General features: G+C 38.5%; 2 protein-coding genes and 1 long non-coding RNA gene across 4 annotated transcripts in view; 2 read left to right on the top strand and 1 right to left on the bottom strand.

Moving 5' to 3' along the window:
- LOC146458607 (uncharacterized) overlaps positions 1-24247 on the top strand; it is a 184841-nt gene that overhangs the window by 144403 nt on the left and 16191 nt on the right. The gene's annotated exons all lie outside the window — the stretch shown is intronic.
- On the bottom strand, positions 1587-20349 carry LOC146458615 (uncharacterized). 2 transcript variants are annotated; one of them, XM_085090478.1, is made up of 9 exons: positions 20200-20349; positions 15404-15513; positions 14306-14392; positions 13372-13654; positions 12550-12605; positions 10527-10845; positions 6984-7236; positions 5484-6196; positions 1587-4327 (listed from the first exon to the last, which is right to left on the bottom strand). In XM_085090478.1, the coding sequence occupies exons 2-9, from the start codon at positions 15474-15476 to the stop codon at positions 3973-3975; spliced, it is 2139 nt and encodes a 712-aa protein (XP_084946604.1). In that variant the 5' UTR covers positions 15477-15513; positions 20200-20349; the 3' UTR covers positions 1587-3972. The 2 variants fall into 2 exon arrangements, with proteins under 2 accessions (XP_084946604.1, XP_084946603.1); XM_085090477.1 differs by having other exon boundaries at positions 13372-13663.
- LOC146458616 (tetratricopeptide repeat protein 38-like) overlaps positions 20470-24247 on the top strand; it is a 19969-nt gene continuing 16191 nt past the window's right edge. Inside the window, exons 1-4 of the mRNA XM_085090458.1 lie at positions 20470-20608; positions 22025-22102; positions 22787-22868; positions 23834-24005. Of these exons, the coding sequence (XP_084946584.1) occupies positions 20573-20608; positions 22025-22102; positions 22787-22868; positions 23834-24005 (368 nt within the window). The 5' untranslated portion in view covers positions 20470-20572. The remainder of the gene's footprint in view (positions 20609-22024; positions 22103-22786; positions 22869-23833; positions 24006-24247) is intronic.

Genomic DNA, 24247 nt, shown 5'->3' on the forward strand with positions numbered 1-24247 from the left:
CGTCTTGCAAGAGCAGCCAGCTTTTGCTGCAGGTTCGATCCCATTTAACCGCGACCTTTGTTGCATGGTTGCATTCAGCACCATCTTACGTGCAATAATCATTGTTTTGATGATTTAAGCTCACCTTATAAACGAAAAAATATCACAGCTTTGAAAAACTTGGAGTGGAAACTTACCGGTTCAGTTGCTGATATAAATCTAGGAAAAACTGCCCGGAAAACGATAGCAGTGTGACTGGTGGAGTGTTAATGGATGACTTGTGAATTAATAGCGATCTTAAAGCATGTTAATAATATGGGTTTGGTTCAGTGATTTGCTCAGAATGCGGAATATACAATTACTATAATAACAACTCCAATGGTTCTTAAAGTGCTATTAACCCATAACAATGCTTTTCGATAAAGGCAAATCACCATGATGATTAGATTATTTCTGAGAAAAAAACCTTTGTCGCAGCAGTACTCCTCACTTTTCTGTGGCCCTCGAAAATTTGCAAATTTGGCTTTTCTTGATTCCACCACTGGGCAGCAGGGAGAATGGGTCTAGTACGCGCCTAACGTCATCTAAGAACCTTGACATGAATCGAGTATTTGAGAATGTGTCAATGCGTTTTAATAGGGAATGCAAGAATTAGCTAATACAAGGCACCTATATAATTGGTCGTAGAAGGCTGTGAGTTACACAGGAAACAACAAAAAGAGTGCTGTCTCTCACATTGTACATTACCGGAGTGAAAGAAAAACCGAAGCTTAAAAAAGCGTATGTGGATGGATAAATGGTTCAACTATCCGACAAATAGGCCTTTTCCGAGAGTGCATTCATATGCAAAAAAAAAAAAAACTAATTTTCATATGAAAATATGAAAAGCTTTCCACTTAGCCTCGCTTTCATAATGAGGCTCACAGCAACTCGGAAATGGCCTGTTAGTCTGTTGGGTGTTTCTCTCAGCATAACCTTAAACAAAGGAGGGTAGTTTCCTGTGCATCCCATGTCATCCTGCATGTCATCTCGAGACGAACCTTGAACCAGGCTATAAATCGAATGTATTTGACTTTCATCTTTCAGAAACGTTTTCTAATCCAACTCTTGTATCCGGGTCTGAAATGCTATATAATACTGTTTACATTTCGTGATTGCATTACATGGCTTTGGAAGTTGAAACGGGACAAAAAATCTTGAATCGACCACGGGTTCTGCAAAGCAACTAAAGCAGCATGACTTCGAATAACTCTTAATATTACGTCTGCAAAACTCTTGTTACAAGGACTTGAAAGAGTTGGATTTTTAACCTTTAAAGCTAAGATTGAAACGCTTGAAGGCTCCATTTTAAAATGGTTTAAGGGAGCCGAACAACACAACTCACTGCCGCCCAATCGATGTCACTCCTCATCCATCACCCAACGCGAAGAGACACATAGATTTACCCTGTGTAGCGCAAAAATTCGATCGAAAAATAAATAGCAATCCTTCCTCGAAACCTGTGATATTTGGAGTATAGTCGGAAAAAGCTTCTCTGATGAAGTAGTGCGACCTGGGGCCCATCATTGCCCGCCATAACCTAAACGTTGCCCACTGCTTTAACTCAGTTATCAATATTAAGATTTTAACTTTATTTCCAGATACAGCATGTTTTACATCACATTGATGATCCTGGGTGAAATACCCAATAATTAACCATAAATAACAATAAATATTGACCACGTTTTTTGTAAAAAATAGGTTCTTAACACAACACTAAAGCACAAAAGTTAAATTAAGAATGTAATCTTATACTGAGTAATTATTAGCCTGTTGAAGACGCCCAGAATGTAGTAGTGAGAGAAGGACAAGTGCCACACAATCTTAAATTAATTTTGCAAACGCCTTTCTTCTCCTATATTCTTTTTTTCTTTTTGTCATTGTACAAGCGCAGCCTCGTTCTCAATCGACTTTTGCGCCGTATATAACCAAATGACGTCATCGGTCGATCCGGGAACGAGGCTGGGAAAAAAGTGTTTTCGTCCTTTCGTACAGTTCGCGCGCAGCCGACTCGCGACAAGAATCTCTGACAACCATAATACTTTTCTTTGTGATCACGCTTGTCTGGCTCCCAACAATCTGAACGCCTAGAGCTGGCCAACTTCTGTTGAAAACAACCAACAACAACAAATTTGACAGAGAAAACCTAAATAACTTGTAAAGGAAACACAATATAAATAGTAAACTTTTTGTATGATTTTATCCTTTTTCCTTTGATTCGAACTGCAAAGAAGTTCATCGTCTTAAATCGTGTCAAGGTTATCATCTCATCTTTTGTTTTATGAAGAACAGTTCTGCATGTTCCTTGAACATGCTGGAAAGATGATCGTAAAATCTACCTGCTGAATTTTGTTCACCCTGCATTTTCAACAACATAGGCTGGCCATTCCCGAGTTGCCTTGAATCTCGAATAAGAAAGCGAAGCAACGTGCATAGTTTTTATTAAGAAAATTGGTTTTCATTCATATGCAAACAAAACTAATTTTCACATGAAAAGCTTGGCAACTCGGAAATGGCCCATTCAATTCCCGTCTTTAACGTAACTAATACGCAACATCATCATCTGCAGATACAATCAGAGGTCCATCTCCAACTTTGAACCTGTCCCCATATTTCAGTCGAATCCCGGGTCTGTATTCTCATTGTTATCATGCCGTGCTCGTAGTGGGGTCAAACTGCGGTTCCACCGCAAATCCTGCCTCAGTTGTACCGCAGTCACACCTTGGATTTGTCGTAGTCGGCTTTTTGTCGTACGGCAGTCGTGCCTCAATCGTACCTTAGTCGTATTTCAGTTGTACCTTCACTGTGCTGTAACCGTTCGTATTGAAAAATAGTTCAAACTTTAAAATTCTCCTTCTTTTGAGAGTGGGAGGGGAGGGGGATATTTTTCTTCGCGCCTAGACCTACAATCTGACAGTTTGCCGACGTTGTCGCTTGTAAATCAGCGCCTTCAGTTGAAAGTAATAGTAGAAATAAGTAGTACGGGTTTTAAATTTTCCATACTTTATCTGCAAGTTTTCTCACCGCTTTTGACAAAACTTTGCAGACAAATCTACGGAATCATTTTTCATGATTCAAATACTGTACTTCGTGCTCTATTTGCCCCATGGCATATCAAAAAATGACAGAAAACACCAAGGAAAATTCTGATTCAGTTTCAGCAATTTTTGCGATCTGATTACAAACTTACATTTGATGTTTGAACGGTGATCTCACAAACTGCCCATGCTGAACTTTGCCCTATGAAAGCGCAAGTTTGCAACATTTCGAGTTTGGTAGAAAGAGCTTAGAAACTTTAGGAACACTCAACGAGAACACTTTTTTTGGTCTCCTGTGTTCCTATATCGTTGTGTGGTCTTTTAAAGACACGTCTGTGTACATGCATAAGCTAATACAGCCTAATCTGTTCGGATGCCACTACAATCTGAATTTCTTAGGGCGATTAAGGACGGTACCTACTTATGTTAGTGCGCATACTTTCTGCGCATCTCGCGACACGCGTGTTTCCTATAGGTGGTGCCTATACAGGGATATTTTTGCGCGGTCTAAAACTATGCAGATAAAGCGGAACTTAACAAGTCACTTGGTGTCGAAAAATAAAATTGGGGGTAACACGCATTTTTCGGAGATAATAAAGCTTCAATTTGGAAAAAAAATAAACACCATACATTGCTTTGTATTTTACTGTTTTTTTTTTTTTGGAATAATTGTTGCTTAATTATCTCTAAAAAATGTGTGTTACCCCCAATATTTTCTTTTTAGATTCCAATAGCCCTTTATAAGACTTGCTTTCCCGCATAGTCTTAAACCCCACAAAAATACTTCGGTATTAGTGGGTACCGTCCTTAAGGCCTTCCTAACACACCTACCGAAATAAACCGTCCGTGCCCCTGAAACTTCAGCTTTTCGTGTGAAGACACGTATTATAGAGACATAAAAACAGGACGGGAACTGTCAATCATCAAGCGGATGGGGCGTAAAACCAACCATTCCGCTGCCAGATGTGAAAACTAATAAATCATCTTTACTTTGCCCTCCCTCGCCACCTAAATTCCCTTGACTGTTACCACTTATCTTTTCAACATCGCCATTACATAATCTTTCTTTCTCGTTGCGGCGAAGTCCAGCGTTTGGAAGAACAAGTTTTCCCGGAGACGGAACTCCGTTGTCCACTGTGCTTGCAGGAGAGGAGCATTCTCCTACATGGTTACTTTGACCATCGAAACCAACTTCCGCTGTGCTTTGTTCGTTGAGGGCCGTGTGATCGTACTTCGGAGATTTATTTAATCTCGATGGCGTTACTTGCTTCCTGCAAATTAGAAAGAAAAAGTACCTGAGTGAAAACTGAACTGCTTTCACAATACGTTTACAGCAGGGATTGTTTCATTCAATGGTGACCGATTGAAACAGGATTTCATTTTATTTCTAGTGCCACCAGTAAAAACAAGAAAGCAGGAACCAGCTATCGTCTTTGCCTTTTTATTGCGTAACTCTACAAAACAAGCGCTTAAGGTGAGTTGGGCGCCAAGAGTCAAAGACTCGCAGCTCGTCTCCTCGCGGCCAAGACTCTTTCCCTTTCTCAAACTGACCTTGGACACCCTATGAGGTTTACACAGTGTAGTGTTCTCCATCGTCATAGTAATAAAGTACACGAGAACAGCCTATTTTTTATGGAGAGAACTGAGGGAAGGAAACTCCAGTTAGGAAAGGAACAACATTTTGGAACTGAACAACAGCTTTATTTTATGTGATTTCAAGTGAAAGACAAAAGTTAGTTTTAGTGTTAATCACTTGTGCACCCCTGGGATTCGCCCAATAAAAGCCTATCGCTGCTACCATTTGATCACGAAATTTAGGAGTAAACTCCTCGCGCATTAGCGAACTTCTCGCGCGACAAACACAAACAACTAACTATAAAAGTATACAAATAAGTATAAACCTAGAAACCGCGAGGAATCCTTGCGCATCAGTGACAGTCCACCACCCTTGAACGCGCGAGGAATTTTAACCACGCAAACTTCTGGTGTGTTCTTGATGTCTGTCATAATTATAAACACTTACGCCTTTGTTTGGCCACTTACAAATGGAACCTAACCAGAAATTAAGCAGCGACGACAGCAATGCCAACGAAAACGTCAGTTAAAAATATAACCTTATTTCATTTGGGCTGCTTTGCCATTTTTTCAACTCATTCAACTTTTACAGAAAAGGCGAACTGCCCAGGAACCAAATTGGTAGGAGTGGTGTTGAAGTTAAGAAAGAGAATGAAAAATCCACCGTAGTGTGTTCACGTTCTCCACGAAACCATCAATTTGGCTATTTCACCTTCTTTTTTTGTAGAGGAAATGAACCAAAATGTAAAACATACGTGCAGAGTGATGTTTTTCCTCGTTAAACCTATTGTTTTGCGTCGTTGCTTAAGTTCCCCATATATTTTTTTTGTGGTGAAGTTCTACGTTGCTTACCGTTTAGACTTCAAGTGAGAAAGTACCGAGCTCAGAGCTTCCTTAGCGTTGCTCTCCTCGTGATAGTTTGTCTGAAAATGCCGTGAAATGTCGTCCAGCAAGCCATTTTGAAAGATGTCTGAATTTCTCACGCTGACAGCATCTCTTAGTCGCTGGTTGTCTTTTTCCAAAGAGTGCAAACGTTCCAGATAAGAATTTCTTTCGCCTTTAACAATCTCTAACCTCCTTAGCAAGTAGTCACGCTCTTCTTTTGCTTGCGTGACCACTTCCTTCAAAAAAGAATATTCATCGTGACTGCAATCATTTGTTAGATGCCTGTCGGTATTGCCATCATGCTTTCCGTCACGCTTCGTGTAACGCAGTTTGTTACGTGTTGCGTTACCAAATTTTAACAGCAAATTCCCAAGGGATGCGCTATCACAGTGATTCACGCTCAACTCATCTCCTTTGGTCGAAAAATCTTTCGGTTTTTTTGAAACGCTTTCCGCAAATCTGTTACTCAAAGTTTCTGTTTTTAACCTCTCAATTGTCCTCATGGCTTCAGCATGTTCCTTTTCTAGCTCCATCAAGGCCGTGAGGGCCTGGTTTCGTTCCATTAGCGCCTGGTCGCGTTCCACTGTGATATCTCGGATTTTTCGTTCCCAGGCCTCGCCTTCTTCTTCAGTTTTCTCTGAGTGGTCGGTGGGCTGCACAAACTCAAACTCTTCAGCTTCCTGAAATACAGTTGACTTTACAAAGTTAGAATTCCATGTAACCTCCCATATAATGTCCTGATTTCAAGTATTTGGTAAAAGTCGAATGATTACAGTTTAATCTGTATATTCCTATACTCTAATAGTCTCCTTCGCAGGAGTCTTTTGGGCTCGTCACGCAAAGCGCTCCCCCCCCCCTCCCATCAACAAAAAAAGGGATCGTGTTGCGTGACGAGCCCAAACGGTGGCTGCGAGGGAGACTAATACTCTAACTAATCATCAGTTAAAATTCGTGCGACAAATTAAAAAAAGAGAGAGAAGTTTCCACTTAGGTGAAAAAAGGTGGTCTTATTTTTTTGTACCGTTTTCGAAAATAAATAAAAAGAACGGAATTATCAAGGAAAACCTGATATTATGAGACTTCAAACATCTAAAGAATATAAACCACCCTAAAGTCAGGTCAGTATGTTTAGGAGATTCTCAGAGCATCAATTACGGTAGAAAAATTAAAAAATAAATTTATAAATAAATAAATAAATAAATAAATAAATAGACAAAACTTCTGATATCCTACTCGTTTCGTTAGATTTTCGCTCACTTCATCAGGGACTAATTCGTTTTTTTTCTCAGCTTTTCCTCGCACCTCAGTTTTCTTTCGTACGTTGTTTGTCAAAATACGGCACAACTCGTAAAATTATACAGCGATACTAGACACTACAACATCTGATAAGATATATTTATAAATTACTGTTAAGAACTGCTCTGGACTGTACTCTACCAAAACTACTAGTTTTGCGATACACAGTACCTGTCCTTCCTCCGAGCAACTTGCTGCTTTATTCAGAGGTGCAATTCCTCTGTACACGTACTGTTGTCCAATAGACGAAACTCGAACGGTCTTTCTAGGAATCAAACGGTTTCTGGGACTGGTGAAAGCGGAGAGAATCATTTGGTGACACTCTTTGTAGCTGATGTCGACGTTGAAATCCTTTTTAAATGCTCTGACTACGTCTTGTACAGGAACATATGAAAGGTTGTCTGCTGCATAATGCGACACAACCCTACATAAACACAAAGCCGAGAGTATGCCACGATAAGATATTTTAGTAACACTTTGCAAAGCCAGAGAGAATGCACACTTTCGCTAATATAAACCGCAAAGCAATGGACGAGTTTTGTTAAAAGTTCCCATGCTAATACACTGGAACCATTTATAGGTGTGCAACCATGGATGGTTAGAAAAAACGGCTTTCAATGTTTAAATAAACGGCCAATGTTTTCAAGTCCTACCTTTGACTCAATCAACAGTTCATTGACAAATGAGTGATCATCGCAGGAACGTACGCAACTCTGGCAGATACGATTTTTTTTTTCACGCTTTCTTTTCGCAGTTCAGTGCTTAAAGGAAACCTCCACTCTTGAAATAAGTTAACGTTAAATTGTTGAAAATACGATCCCATTTCAAACTTCGTTGGAAAACATGGAAATAAGACTTTTGTGTCGGACAAAACATGATTTGATTATCCCCTATTTTCCTTTTAAATTTCCCGGGCGCGGCCATCTTGGATTTCATGACGTAATACGGTTGTTCTATTGTTTTACACACACAAAAAAATCTGCTTACTAAGGCGTCGTTTATATAGAGAAACGTTGTCCCAGGAAAGAGGGCCACCCTCCCAGCCGAATCAACTTCAGCGAGCCTTTATATGAGTTAATTCGACCCTTTTGCCCAAGCCAAGAGCTAGCTCGCGCATGCTCCGATTGTCTCGCCTTGACGGAGTTGACCCGGCTCGGCGAGCCAAAGTATTTATATGGAAAAAAGGTGGCCCGGCTAGGAGGGTGACCAGGCTAAGCGGGTCACCCTTCTAACCGAGCTAACTTTTTGTTTCTCGTGTAAATGGTTCGCCAAGTTTTGTAAGGAAATGCAGGAAAAGTTGGCTCGCCCTGGGTAGCTCGGGTAGGCGAGTGACACCCGGGACAACTTTTCTCCATAAAAAAAGGGGCAACCGTATGACGTCATAAAATCCAAAACGGCGGCGCCCTGAAAATTTAAAAGGGAAAATAAGCGTCAATCATATCTAATTTTTTAGCACACGTGAATGTAATTTCTATTTTTTAAACTAAAATTTAGAATTTAGACACTATTTCCGACAATTTATCGTCCATTTATTGTCGGAGTGGAGGTCCCCTTTAAGTTGCGTGCATAAGTAGTACTCCAATGGCCACTCATTTAGCCATTGTTTCATCCGCAGATCAAAATATACGAATTTCACTTCCAAACCTTCAAGAATTCAGTAAAAATTTTCTTGTTAGTGCTCCATGATCATCAATTTGCTGACGAGGAGAGGTACGCAATTTCAGAATTTCGGAATATTCTAGACAAAACGTGATCAAACTCCCTGTGACATATTAAAATAATAAAAAATAAAGTAAATGGTAACTGTAGTGGAACATCCTCAAAATGGCCCGTCGTCCAATGTTTCCTGGTGGACTTTACGATGAAGAAAAACAAGAGAAGGTGAAAAACCCTCGGAGTGGGCCGAAAACCAACAACAAACTCAACCCACATGAATGTTTCGTTTAATGAACAGAGTTGATAAGGTAATTTGTCACCGTAAAGAGATTCCAGTGCTCAGCCCTTCGTCAGAGCGAATTCAACGCGAAAGGTGTATGCGTACGCCACCGCATGTGCTCGTAATTTTACTCTGCTCAGCGTTTGTGCGTCTTTGGTCTCTCGCGTTTTTTAGGGCTTTTCTTTCCCTCCCTCCTCTCCCTGTAGCTTTAGTTTTTCTCTCAGGGTTAGGGTTTCGGTTGTGTTATCTCTTAGTAATTTTTTCCACTGAAGTTCTAGTCTCAGTGTGACGGGTGCTAGGCTGGCGCTGGGTTTGGCAGGTGGGGCTCGTGGCTGGGCTGCGGGTAGGGTTATTTGGTGTTCTACCGACATGGAATTGGGTTGGCGGTACCAGCCCCCTGGCAACTGTGAACACAACCTCCATTTGGGACAAAGGCGTTCAATGCAGTGCTTGAAAGTGAAGTCAACGATGATTAATTTCTGTACAATTTTGAGTACTTGACACAAATATTTTGCTGATCAAATGCAAAAGTGCAGATGCAGATTTGGTGGAAAGTGGATTTATGCATTTCTAAGGTTCAATTCATTTGTCTGTCTGGAAAATTTACAAATCTATAGAAACACCAAACATTGGTTAACATGCGGTTTCTATCGTAGCTAGAGGCCTTAAATTCACTCGTCCTCTCTATGCTGTGAGGCACATAAGACCTCTACTCGGTTTGTCAAGCCATCTCCGTCCTGGACTCTTGAGACTGCTGCTGACAACTCTATCCCTTCTTCCTTCATTTCTTCTCCAATTCATTAATAATTAATAATTCATCAAGAGAAAAGATAGGAAATCACTTCCGTGAAGAAGGCTTGGAAAAGTGATCTTAATTATTATAAATTTGGGGAACTTCTGCTTCAAATTTCTCCAAGAATTAACAATGATTTGAAAAAATTAGGGTGTTCGATCCGATTTCCAATTTCCGAGAAGTGGGTTGGGAAAACAATTGCTATGTTGTCTTAACCAACTTCTATTCAACTTCTGTTTGATAATTATACAGGATGACATCCAGTATTGTCCTCCTCTGTTATCCGTGTTAACAGTATCCAACTGAGTTTGTGCGAGATAGTGCGAGTTAAGGCGAGTTAAGGAAGTTTGAACATAATCTGAAGTTGCGAGTTAAGGCGAGTTAAGGAAGTTTGGACATAATCTGAAGTCGCGAGTTAAGGCCAGTTAAGGCGAGCTAAGGTCCCAGAGTAGGCCTGAGTTTGTGCGAGATAGTGTGAGTATAGGCGAGTTAAGGAAGTTTGAACATAATCTGAAGTTGCGAGTTAAGGCGAGCTAAGGAAGTTTGAACATAATCTGAAGTTGCGAGTTAAGGCGAGTTAAGGCGAGCTAAGGTCCCAGAGTAGGCCTGTATCCACCTTCCGTGGCGGTGCGCTGATGGTTGCCATCATCCTCAAGCTATGACCGACGGACCCATCGTCATCATCTTCTCTCGAGGATGGCATTCAATGGTTTTTTCTTAGCGGCTTTCAAGAGTGCGTTATTGGAAATTCTATTTGAGCAGGATACCCTCACTTTTGAGTTTGATAAGACAAGTGATTGACTCATGAATACAAATTTCAACAAACAAATAATTTAACCCAAACTAACTATGCCCAAACTGGCTGCTAAGTCACACGAAAAAGCTTTTATGCTGAAGGGTTGAAAATGATACCAGCATCGTATAATAATAACTTCACCTATCAACTCCGTTCATCCCAAAATAAACAGAAGTACTTTTAACTTACCACTTCTGCAAGGTCAAGTTGTCTAACATCAATGCAGTCCTTTCACTCGGTAGATTATCACTGCTGAACTGAGCACAAACATACGATGCCATGCTATCTGAACCACTGCCAGACGGTGGAGAACCTTGGTGCTGAGTCACACCCGGCTCATCCAACACCAATGGAGCTGCACTGCAGTGCTCATATGTGTTGGTGTTAATGTATGAACTGGGTGAGTGAGCTTCATTGGCAGGTGATGATGGTGACGATGAAAAATTGCTTATCAATGCAGTTGGGTCTGCGGGTTGGGTCCATGTACTGGTTTTCATGGTTATTGACGCTATGGTTGAAAAGAGGGAAGATAAAGTAACGTCACCAATCGATTACTGCCATATATTATCAAGTACAACCTTGGGTACAAGGCAGTCATAAAATACATTGTAATTATGTGATTAATCAATTAATCCAATAAAGTTAATAGTAAAATGGGAATAGCCCATATTACAGTTGTGTTGGAAGCGAGGCTGGGGTGCCCTTGTCTTGATACAAACCTCACTTCTTTTCATATGTAAATGCAAACTAGTTAGCATAAGAACAGCATGATCTACATATGAAAAGCAGTAAGGTTTGTATCAAAACAAGGTCAACCCCAGCCTCGCTTCCAATCCAAGGCCAGTTCACTAAGCACAAAACTCTAAAATTGCCTCTTTCAGTGGCTTTCACAGAGTGGATCTTTCATCCACTGTTTCCAGGTCGAATTGGAATTTGGAAATGTTGGTTTTTGTAGAGGGAGGAAAACTGGAGTACCTGGAGAAAAACCGTCAGAGCAGGGATGAGAACCAACAACTAACTCAACCCACATAAACACCAGGAATCACAACCAGGCCACACTGGTGGGAGACGGGTGCTCTCGTGACTGTGCCATCCCTGCTCGCCTTACATTTAGCCAAAGTTGGCCGAGTTTTGTCCTCGGAGCAGGGCAACAACAAACTCAACCCACATACAGTGTTAACACCGGGAATCAAACCCGGCCACATTGGAGGGAGATGAGTGAATATTTCTGCTCCCACTGACCTTAAACATCTATATTATCCACCATATGGAAAAAAAATGTGACTGGTACATTTACAGTCATGTACCCATAATTTGTAGCGTACAAAACCCCTAAATATGCTCTATAAACACACAGAAAGTTCTAAAAACTTCAAACCTAGCATACACAATGTTGTTGTAAACAATAGTACAGGGACCAATTTTGCAATAAAATAACTGGGCTTTCAAGTAAAAATTGGCTGCGTCAGATTCGTAATGTATTGTCAGTGCTCAAATGTATAGCCGCCACCTTTTTAGGTATGGTGAATTGATCAAGATACAGCATACAGGCTGATAATAGACAACTTTTTACGAAAGTACGAGATAATACTGACTTGTAATTTGAGCCTTACAGTAAAACATAAATTTGATTCCATTTTGCACATTACATGCAGCTATTTTTTTTATAATTGCAAAATGGAACTGATCTGGAGCAAAGTGGATTGCCCAAAAAGACATAACAGAGAGGCTCCAGGAAACCTCTACATGAACAGTAGAACCCCCGCCCTACGACCACCGCATTATTATAAGGCTTTTTTGTGCCCCAAACGAATTGAAAGTCCAGTCATTTTACAACTTCGTTAATCCGACCACCCCGTTATTACGACCACATTTTCATGGCCCGAAGATGTTCGTATTAATGGAGTTCCACTGTATTCCTCTTTGGAAGGCTTCATACCCAGCTCAAAATAAAACAAAACAACTAATCAACAACAAAACACTGAAAGAACCTGCTTTAGAAACTATTTTCAAACATTTCGATTTTCAACACTTTTTCAGTAGTTACATGTGTGTCAGGATAACAATCAGAAAAAGAAAAAAAACAAAAAGAAAAGGACGCACCTCTATGTATTTCCAAACATAAACACTTAAGAGCAGACCCAGTGTTGGTCTAAAATGGTATACAACAAATAGAAACCTTGACCCCTAGCCAGGTCTGTTCAAACTTTACCTGAACTGAGATTAGACATACTGTTGTGTTTTCTTCTGATGTTTACATAGAGCCAGCTGATCAACATAACATCACGTGTAGTTAAGGAAACCAGACTTGAACTTGTTTACCAAAAATTTATACAAATCATTTTAATTACATGTTGTATTTTGAAGATAAAAAATTAAAAGCTGGAAGTCTACATTTTACTTAAAATGCAGTCCCTATTGTACCGTTACTGTAGCATGATTGGATACACCAATGGGTAATGAATGCCTGGTTAGACAAAAAAAAATGAATAAAACATGCAAGCAATGTTTCCTGAAAGAAAGTAAGACTAATGTGGCCTTAACTCCTTTCAGGAAATATTGAAAATATTATTTGAAACAATACATCCAGCGAGTCTAAGCTAAAATAACAAAATGCATATGTTGGTTATACACTGGGCTCTTCAATATAAATGGCTACAGTTTATTACTACAGACTGTGACTGCATACTACTGATTAGCATGCACCCAAGTGCAATTCACTAGTATAAAGTAAGATCTTTTAGTACTGTACACTTGTGTGATACTTGCAAGAAATACAGTGAACGAACGCAACTGGGGTCTACCGGTTGAGTTTGTTGCACTGTAATTTGTATTAAATGGTCAATGGTTAAAAACTCAACACGTCTCACCCTGAATAAGGCTAAGCTTGCAGACACACTTTGTCTAGTCTACCCATCTGGCAAAGTTTTAAAGTAATTATACTTTTTGTCAACCCAGTTAAAAAATGAAATGTTTCTTTACACATGTAGCTATAAAAAAAATTATTAAACTAACCAAACAATTCCAAGGATACGCTTTTCTATAGTGATCTTGCTTAATCTGTTTCCTCTTATACTCCACCTCAGGAAACACTTTTTTGACACGCCCTGTAAGGACTGTATCCCGAAGATCCAGGACTTTCTTGAGGTCAGGACAGTCGCTTAAATGCTGATGCACTACACTGGTTAGGAATTGAACCATTTCAAGTCTATCAATGGTATGTCCTGGGCAAACCTCAAACTCTTGGCGGAGAGCAGTAAACAGGATGTCATCAAGTTTTGTGTACAACTCTTTTTTCTGTTGGGGTGATATCTGACCTTTTGAATCTGTAATTCAAATTACAAATACATGTAATATTACCTGTGTGATTAGTTTGTCTTTGATTTTGAGCCAAAGAGAGGACAGCATACTAATTTTAAATTTTCTCGACATAATTTTGTGTCCTGGTCTGTTTACAGCGTAGCTAAAGCTGTAGATACCATACAATTTGGTCATGGTATTGTACTTCTAGTTAACCACTACCTGTTTGCTACTGCTCATGCATGAGCTTGATGTACAGTGTAAATTTCCTCCAAAAGCATTCTTAAGAGTGAAGAAGGAAAAGTGACATTTCATTTGATTTCATATAATGTAAACAAATGTTAGCCAGTAATAAATTTAAAACACACAGAGTGATTATCTGTTGCAAAAGTGCAGTGCTTCAGATACAGTCATGTAAAAGATGAGTCTCAGGAAAAGCTAACTACCTGACTGTATTTTCTTAATCTTGATTGAATACTCAGGTCATCAGAATAAAGTAAAACAATCACCCAAGACTACACTAAGGAAATACTGTATCTACATTGTATGTTGATATCAGGACTCAGTACAGGGCGTCAACATCAACATTACTCAGTGAGCCACAAGAGATAACAAGAACAGGTGTCATCTTTGCTTATAAGCAAATAACAATTTAAAGTCTCTGCTACCTTTTTTCTTCCATTGTCCAGTTTCTCTTTCTTTGATTTCAATCTTGTGAAAATCGCTAGCAGGAAGAACCACTGGAAAGTCTATATCTGAGAGGAAGGAGAAGAAAACAAAGTTTGGTTTTAGCAGAGTTGACAAGGTGATTGATTTTGATCTTATTAATAGTCACTCATGTGCGTGTATGTATATGAGCCTGGTATATAAAATGTCTGATGGCTTGCCACAAGTCTTGTTGTCTTGAATTAATTGAAGCTAAGTGGTTAGCTACATACAGTGTACAGTATGTACAGTAGGGTATTAATAATATGCCTTTGGGTACATGCTGGATTGGGCCATGACTTTGAGCCTCTAACGGCCAGAGACTTGTTTGTTTTGGTCACCTTATTTTATGTTACAAATTAATGTAACTTCAGAAATAGTTTATTTGGTTAATTTATTACAGCTGTACCTGTGAAAGTCACATTCCTGACAGTCTTCACATGTAAGTAAAAAGTTGTAAGTTATATTGTTTCTTTTGTTTAAATTGTTAATCAATTAATAAAAAAATATATTTACAACTATAGTCTGTCATGGAATTATACTGTTCCAAAAGATGTTTATTGCTTATTTACTTATTTACCAGCTTTAGTGGACAAATCAAAATACACTGTAGGTACAACAATTGAGAACAAAACAGAAATACAAGGAAACAAAATGACTGGTCCAAAAGGTATTGCACAAAATGGGACAACAAGATACATTAAGAAATCTTTAGTTAAGCACAGTGGCAAGGGCAGTCTCTTGCAAGAGACCATGTACAAGGTATGTCAATATCATGGGTGGACTCCAAGTGGCATAAGTGGCGAACAGAAAAGGTTTAAACATTTCTTGGCTGGCAAAATGTTCAGGGGAGGTTACGTTTATAATTATAATAATTATACATTAATCCAGAGTTTTACAATTCTATGAAAATATGGAGCCTGAAAATTGGAGGTTCTGCAGGGAACTGGTTTCAGAATTAGAGATGGATCCAGGGATAGAGACCGTCCATAAGAATCTAATCTAACAATATTTTATCGGTACTATTACTAATTAAGTAAACACAAATCCATGGTGCTTGCCTTCTGGTCTACATGCTACTGGCACAGATCTTTGAAACTCCACGTCATCAATGACGTCATCAACTTCCGCCATGTCAATTTCACATCGGAGTGTCAATACCAAGGTAATACTAAAAATTAATATGAGTTACAATATATTATCTTGTGATAATAACAGACTACTGAAAGAACTTACTAAAGCAACAAATCTGTGAATATTAAACTTATTAATTATCTTAATGATCAATGGGGTGGAAGGGTTGTAGTAAAGGAGGGGGGAAGGTAATGCCTTGAATCAACAGAAAAGCTCAGCATTTGGTAATTTGGCCTTAGAAATCCAACTTTTGTTCGAAACAGCTTTAATTTGGCATGGTACAGACTGGTTACCATAATCATTAATGTGTAGTTTACGGTACTTTCAATTTGTCAGAACTGCAGGTTAGTGAGACTGGTTGGTCCATAAATGTAGTGTATCTAATATTTTACAGTGTAACGCTCTCAACCGGGGCCACTGAAAAAACTGACACTTTGAAATATTCTCATTTTTGATTGGTTTACAAACTACCAAAGCCAGACTCCTTTGTTGTAAACGTGACCTGTGATTGGCTGATCAATGTTGGGTGGTCCTGGTTAAGTTTGTTCCACTGTAGGTCCGACTGATTCTTTGAATTCTCAAAGATGGCACATTCTGTGAGTAGTGTGCGCCATTTTGAAGCAATGAAGAAAGTGCTAGGGATATAAACTGTCAGTCAATCACTCACTGTCAGTCAGTCACTGTCAGTCGTACAGTTCACAAGTATGGGCCCCGCAGTCAGTCAAACTGATCGAAATTATCGAGAGAATACAACGACGTGCAACTAAATATATACTCTCACTACCCTACAGGACTGGTATCTCGTATAAAAACAGACTAACACTCACAGGCCTTATCCCTCTCTGCTATTGGCATGAATACTTGGATCTAGTCTACACTTATAAATCTATTGTTAATAGTTCTGACACCAATTTTAAGATATTTCAACCTATTAGAGTTACCAGGCGTTCTGCTCCAACTAAGAGTATATTACTAGATATACCTAAAGCTAAGACTGTCACGTTCCAGAACAGTTTTTACTCAAGAGCCTCAAGAGCATTTAACACACTTCCAGACTTCTTGAGGGACAATACAAAATCTATAGATGTATTTAAAACTAATTTGAGGGCATACTACCTAGATTTGACTTTAAATGTGTACGATCCCGCAGTACCTCAAACGTTCAAAAGTGTCTGCATAAAATGTCATCAAAGCAGACCGTTACCTGTATTATTAGTTAAAATGTGTTGTTAATTAGTTAATTAGTTATTATTAATTGTTAATTGTTAATTAATTATTATGATGTGATTTTATTTATACAAGGAGCCTCGTTATTGGAACATATCGTTCTGTGAGTTCTCTCCTGTCAGAGGTTTTTCATTTTGTTTTTTTTCTCCTCTGGCGAAGTTTATAAATAAATAAAAAATAAATATTCCATTTACAAAACTATTGAACTGGTCGGCAAATTCTGACGCTTGGAAAGCGTCCATAGTTTCATAAATTAAGTTATTTTACTTGCTTTGTTCTGGAGGTTTCAATAATTGGACAAAAAAAGTGAACCAACTTTTAAAGTGAAGTATTCGTGATCATGGAACATTTTCCTGTCTGTTCAAACCAAAACATTAACTTAGGAAATCAACCAAGCATCAGGGGTCAATTCAATAAAACTTTTACACTTGTAATCTACAAGTCGGACCATTGTATTTACAAGCGCAGCCGGAGACGAGTTTAATAAAAATCGTTACAAGTCCAGATTACAGGAGTCCGACTTGTAATTACAGGTGTAGCGCTACACGTGTAAAATATGGTAAGAATCCAATTTAATAAAACTTTTACAAGAGTCCGGCTTGTATTTTTACAAGAGTCCAACTTGTAAATCACAAGTGCAAAATACAAGTCGCTTGTCACTTGTAAACACACTGAGAAAGACTTCAGAAAAACAAATTGTAATGTAAAAAGATGTCGTCTTCGAGAGAAAAGGAACTTGACGAACTCCTGAGACGTCAGATAATCCGTCGACCTAGGAAGTTTGAGAAAAGACGGCTGTTTGAGGTCCAAAAAGCCAAGGAAATTTCGAGAGAAGTTTCGTCTCCCTGTCGACGCCTTCGGCCATCTTTTGGAATTAATAGGCCCCCGTTTGGAACAAAACGAGATGTAACCGAGCACTAACGGCAAGACAGCAATCTTTAGCATTGCCACATCTTTGGTACAAATTCCTTCTATCACGTAATGCACTCTTGTCATGGTATCTCCATATCAACAGTATGGAATATCATTCATCGCGTTCTATGGCATTCTTAAGAAAAGGTTCTATGCTCTACAGAGGAGAATGAGAGTGAGAAACATGAAAAGAGCTGCCGAGCTTATCAAGTGTGCTGTTATACTGCACAATCTCTGCATTCTGTTTAGTGATAGCGGTGATGATCCTCTTGACGATGCAGATCTCGACATTGACGACGATGAGCTAGATATCGACAATAGAGGAAAAAGAGGACAGGCAACAGCAGTTGCTCCAGCACTTCCTATGAGTGCGGAAAATAATACCAATGACACTTCAAAACCTAAACTGTTTCAATATCATGAAAAGAGAACAGTCCACGACTAAATACGCCATACGTTTTGGAAGGGACAAATTAATGTGTCATCTGTTACTCAATGACGATATTCATTACATGTATTTTGCAAAAAGTGCACATCTACCTTACTTGGAAAAGAAAAAGAAACTGTATGTCACAATTATGCTAGTTTAATTGGTAACCATGGTCTTATTTTAAAGATAAGTGCAAAAACCTTTCACAAGTTGCAATTGACAGTTTTTCCACTCAATATTCAAAGTATTATGATATAAATGTAATAAGTTCAGCAACTGTCCAAACAATTACTGATATCGTCTTGTTAAATGCCGCTGTTTAATAAAATTATTTAATTGTCAAGATCTTTTCTGAGCTTTTTTATGTCCAATCTCAGCTCGATATTTTCCAGTTGGAGTTTTCTTTTTCTAAGGTGCAGTATGTCGTCTTCTAGATCTGCTTTCTTGTTATGTGCAGTTGATGATATCCCCTTATCCTTTCTAACTGATGGCAGAGCCTCACGTCTGATTTTTCTTGGCCTTTTGTTTTTAAGACTGCCTGCTTGGGTAGCATTTTTGGTGAACCGCCCCTGCCATTGCCAGTTTCCGCGGTAGAAATTTGCACCTCACTGACACGTCTTGTTTTGCCTTCTTCGTCACTGTCGACGAAAATGGCGCTAAAACTATCATTTTGTGGTCCCTCACAAGCTGGGCTAAGAGTAACTTTTGTTGCTTGGATAACATGCTCAACAATGGTCTCAAGAATATATAACTGAGAACGAAGGAAGGAGAACCGCGTATATATTAAAGGACAGAAGAGATATTTAATTTTGCATTCAAAAAAACACACATGTATTCAAACAGAGTTTACAATTGTAAGGCTACAATTGTAATTTACACGTGTACTCTGCTAAGGGATACACGTGTAAATTCCAGTGTGGAAAATTCTTTTATTGAATCCTTGTATTTACAAGTCGGACTTTACACGTGTAAATTACACGTGTAAAAACTACAAATGTAATTTCTTTATTGAATTGACCCCAGGTCTTATTTCTGGCTTCATACACCAACCTGAATATAATTTCAAATAAGTCCAGTTAATTAGTTGGCCAAATTAAAAAAAAAAAAAGATTTTGAAAACAATTAGCAGTCTGTTGCCTTTTCCTCAACATGGTGTCATATTTGCATAAATATTGTACCTAGACTGGATGTTAACATAAATCTTTGGTTACAATGTACCCGAGTGCTTGAGGTTAAAATTGATTATATTAAACTACAGCAGAGCTTGCAAGCTCTGCTGTTACCACACCCGGTTACCACATGTTCATTCAGACAGTGTCCGCCTGGCATTGCCATTAACTAATCAAAACTTGGCTAAAAATCACTTGCAAATAATGTATACATATTAGTACCTATGTCTGGTGTCTTGCGGATGTGACAATGGGGTTTGAGTGAATTAGCTAAAGCCACAAAACAATGCATTACTGACCATAAAGGTATGCGTCTCGAAACATTGCAGAATGTTATGATCATTTTAACCTTGTATTGGTCATAGTAAGTTTGCTTATCATGGCATAGTTTGACAATAGTTAATGTGGTTTGAAGGAACATGTAATATCCAAACATGAATATTTTATCAGATGGACAGTGAAGAATATAGATGGCATTCACGACAGCTGACAAAATTGTCTTGTGAATGCAACATTTATGAATGAAATATTCTTTACTGTAAGCTTATATACTGAGTCCCAGTAACTAAGATAAAGCAATATTTTGCGGTTGGCAAAAGAAAATTTAGAGAAAGACAATCCTCGAGAATGCAATACAGAGTAAATTAAATAACCCAAATTATTTATCTGAAGACACCACGCATCACACAGTACAGTTAGGTGGTAAACCGGTCGCAATGAATGGGCAGTATTATTTATAGAAAAGCCGGCGCCAGTTTTCTTCGTGTAGAGAAAGGTTCAAATGTCTTCCTGGAAACACATCTTTCCCTTCCGACGAACATTTTCACACAATACAGATCTTATTCATTTTATAACAAAAACACAACACGGTGGTGAATTTAGGCCTATGAGCTCAACCATCTAAGATCAATGTCTGCGCTGCATAAAATCGCCGATTCTGATTTTCTGACAAAAAAAAAAAAGCAAGAAATATATTCCTATTTACCTTCAAAAGAAAAATCCTTCGTTGCCCGGCCAAGTTTACAGCATCTACAGTCTGACGAAATAAGATTGGAACCTTCAAATACAATCTAGATCAAGATTTCAGAGAAATTTCTCCGCAGTCAGACAGCAGAACTCGTGTCATGTTTTGTTGTGTGACACCTGACACACAGTGATAAATTATGCGTATGTGTACACGAGGTAGCAAAAGATCCATTGAAGATAACCACTGACCGGTACATTCATAAAGTGCAAAGTGCAAAGGAAGTGCAAAGTAACATGAAACAACATAAGTTTTCGTGACATCTGACAGGTCTCTTCTACGAAGGTTGTCTAGCCCTTTACACATCTTCAAGTTTTCTAGAATCATTACAAAGATGTCATATCTGCATACCCACTGGAGAGATCTAGACGTAAGTAGTATTAGTATTATTTTGACGCTCACTTATGGACTGACGGGAGAGGCGATAAATTCTTCCATGCTTGCGGCAAATTTGCGAAATCGCAATGAGTCAAAGCTTCCATTCCATCCTTAAATTATTCCGTTTTATACAGCGCTTTGATTTGATATTATTTTTTTTTATTTATTAGTTTTGCTAGAAAAGAGAACTTACAAAAAGTGCAGAGAAGCGTTATTTAAAGTATATATGATTATTTATTGTTGATTATTATTATATTGCAATTACATGTATTTAGCTATTATCATTAATTTATTGTTATTAATATATTGACATATTAAAAAGAAGTTAATGAACTATGGTGGGGATTAACCAAAGTTTTCATTAAAAATGTTTTTAAAATCTAATTTTAAGCTGGTAGTAATTTTAAGAAAAAGAATTTGTAATAGCTTAATTGGGCTTTGAACAACTGGGCCCAGAAAACACCAGGATTACATACAAGGAAGTTGAACATCTCCTCCCTTGATTACACCACAGTGACCACACAATTCCCCATAAAAATGTTTCTTTTTTCCCATTGACCTCTCTCTTGTAACAGTAGGACGGTTGGTTGGTTTAAAAGAAAAAAGAAAGTCTGCGAAAAGAAAGATTAATGAATAAATGAATAAATTCAAGCGCACCCTGATTGTATATTCCCATGATTGCCATTTTCAAAGGGACCAGTCTCACTCTCGAAAAAAATAATGTGTTCAAAGATTTATATTTAAAAGGGCTGATTTAGATGTCAGTATTTATAGCATTTTGCACTTGGAAACACACACACAAAAAAACAACAACAACAAAAAAAACAAAGTGCAATATTTATCTCATCTTTTGGGTATAAGAAAGAGTTCAGTAAAAAAGATAATTATTGTAATTGTATGTGAATGCACCCAGGGTGGATCTATTTTATGGAACCACTTGTGGGCTTTATTAAGTACCTCCTCCCCTAAGCTATGATACCATTGCATAAAACAGCTTACGAAACAGAATGAAAATTTCTCAGAATACATACACTTGTACTGAATTGTTAATCGCTACTAACAGTGTATCTTTTTAATTTTCTTGTATAATGTAGACTAGCTATCATTAGTTTATTCCAGGTGACATTTTATGAGGGTCGTACAGAGGGGTCTCTTGCACAGTTCACGAACAGAGAAAATAGCAAATCACAGATCACAGAAATGAAAATTTCGTTTTCAAGCTCTTCACGGGTCACGCAAAACCTTCAGGTCACGGATTACGAAGAATAATTTGTTACATTCACATTTCAAGGGATCGAAATAAAATCAGCCAATCACGCATCACGAAAATACCCCTGTTCGACCCTCTTTTATCAAATACACTGTACCATTTCTAATTCAATGAATCACACTTCATTTTCTGCTAAAGGCTTGGCAAAGTGAAGGGTTGCCACTGACAACAACCAGCAATGAGGCAGCAAAAATGTATGATGCTACTTTGACACAGGTTGGTTTATTTGAATTTGCTTGCATGCAGTCATGCATGAATAATTAGCTCTTACATTTGTGTAGTTCTTTGTTTCTTGAATAAGCCTTGTTAAATAATATTGTAGTTGCAAGGCAGTTCAAACAAGGCTATCTGAATAATATACAGCTTTTGATAGAACAATTTATTTACTAGGTATATAAATGATTTTGTATTAAAAGACTTGCAGACAAATTGTACATACATGTACATGTAGTTAGTGACAGGTAGACTTTTATTTAGACCCTTAAGTTACTCCATTCTGGAAATGCTAGTTATTCTGGTTTAAAATTTGTGCAACTACGCTAGACTGTCCTCAAACAAGTTAGTAATACAACAGGTTTCAATTGAACCAACAATTTCTAAAGAGTTAAAACTTCCACATACATGTATTGACAGTCACTTTTTCAATTAATTGCTTTGGGGCAAAAGATACAATTATCTAGATTGAAAAGACAAAAAACAAAAGAAAAACAAACTAAATCATGATTTATTACAGGACTGTTCTTTTAAAAAATGATGTCATTTTTATTCTCCGCACGAGAAGCTGGTCGCTAAAATTTTGCTTTTTTCTTATTTGATTATGTGATGCTGTAATTGAAATTGCATTCATGACATCATCTGACATGAGAAATAGCTTCTGATCACTGTTTTATTGTTGTGCAGTACACAGGGTGGTATGATGACCCAAGTGTTGATGGGATTGAAGGTTCAGTGTCCAAGATGATCACAGCAGACCCACACTTTGGTAAGAATGTGCACAGACTCACCAGTGTTCAGTCAGCTCACAATTCTTATTAGTTTGCTCTCTAGTCTAGAAAATTAATGCAATGGAACCTCATTACAGATTCTGGAATTCTTAAAAAAGTATGGAAATCTGCAGACTAGTTTTCCAGACCATTATGTACGACCTTAACTTAGGTTTGGGCCACAAGAGGATTATAGAGGGGAGGCAACTAAGACTACAGTCACATCTTGCCTTGCAGACACCTCAAGTGCTATCGCAAGTGCGGACACCCCAATAATACCGACAGCAGTTAAATCCCTGGCAAAAGTAAACTACAGGCTTTTGACTGAAATAAATTCCCCCTATCACAGACTCTTGCAGTTATGAGGACACTAACTTGTGGTCCTGAGGGTGTCTGCAATAAAGGGAGTTGACTATACTGACAGGGACAGCATTCTTGGAAAGAAGGGTTGTGTGTGTGTTTGGAATTTTGACATCCAAAAAAGGGGTGTGGTGCCATGGGATGGGGAAGACTCGCGGGCGGACCATGTCAACTACAATGATGTTTAAATCAGTTTCTTCTCTAGACTGCCAAACTGCCGTCATGCCCTTCCTCCTTTTACAGCTTTTTGCACGTTATACTGCCTTGAGCAACAACTTTTCTTTAAATATGCATGTGTCGGTAAATACCTCTTACTAACCGAGTTCAAGGTCTGTACTGTAATTTACGGACCAAGAAAAAATTTGGATGCGTAACTTACAGTACAGACCAAGAAAACAAGGTTAGTAAGGTACTGATTATATCTCTGAGGTTAATTGGGAACGCGGGAAAGGAAACTAGTTGAAGTTTAGCAGGCCGTACAGTTAAACACGGCCCACAAAATTGACCAATTGTACCCGGCGTGCCAACTGGGAGATGTAATAAACAATAAATTTTTTTCACCTCTTCATTAATCATACATGTACTTGGTTATGTTAAATTTCAGTAATGGGTCATGTTCTGTCATGCGGTCTGGACCTGATATCATCTGGCACGGGAATTCATGTGGATCAGGGCCTTAGAAGTCGAATGGAGACTCTGAAGTCTTTAGCTGCTATAAGCAACATCACAAGTCGAGAGAAGCTGCATGTGGAGGCTGTTAAAGAATGGGCTGAAGGGTAATACTAGTAATAATCAAAGATTAGGAGTGCGTTCAGTGTCATCAGGCTCTCTCTCCATTGCATTGTTGCAGGCTGGGACAAAATTTTGCCCCCACTAATGAGTACAGTGTAGCTACATGAAATTCACTGATTTGGTTTGAATTTGTGCCTCATGAAGCCGCGACAAAGTGACCAAAATTTGTTTTAATTTCACAAGGTGAACACTGTTACTACAAATTGTCCCCGTTACAAAAAAGAAA

The sequence above is a fragment of the Pavona decussata genome, unplaced genomic scaffold (assembly GCF_977016875.1).
Source record: "Pavona decussata unplaced genomic scaffold, jaPavDecu1.1 SCAFFOLD_232, whole genome shotgun sequence".
NCBI classification, from domain to species: domain Eukaryota; kingdom Metazoa; phylum Cnidaria; class Anthozoa; order Scleractinia; family Agariciidae; genus Pavona; species Pavona decussata.

Excerpts from the sequence above, each read along its gene's own strand:
- LOC146458615 (XM_085090477.1), bottom strand. The coding sequence starts at position 15,476 with ATGGCGGAAGTTGATGACGTCATTGATGACGTGGAGTTTCAAAGATCT. Across the intron at positions 10,846-12,549 it reads TATGTCTAATCTCAGTTCAG|CGTCAATAACCATGAAAACC; the intron begins GTAAAGTTTGAA and ends TTTCAACCATAG. Across the intron at positions 7,237-10,526 it reads AACTTGACCTTGCAGAAGTG|GGTTGTGTCGCATTATGCAG; the intron begins GTAAGTTAAAAG and ends GTGTTTATGTAG.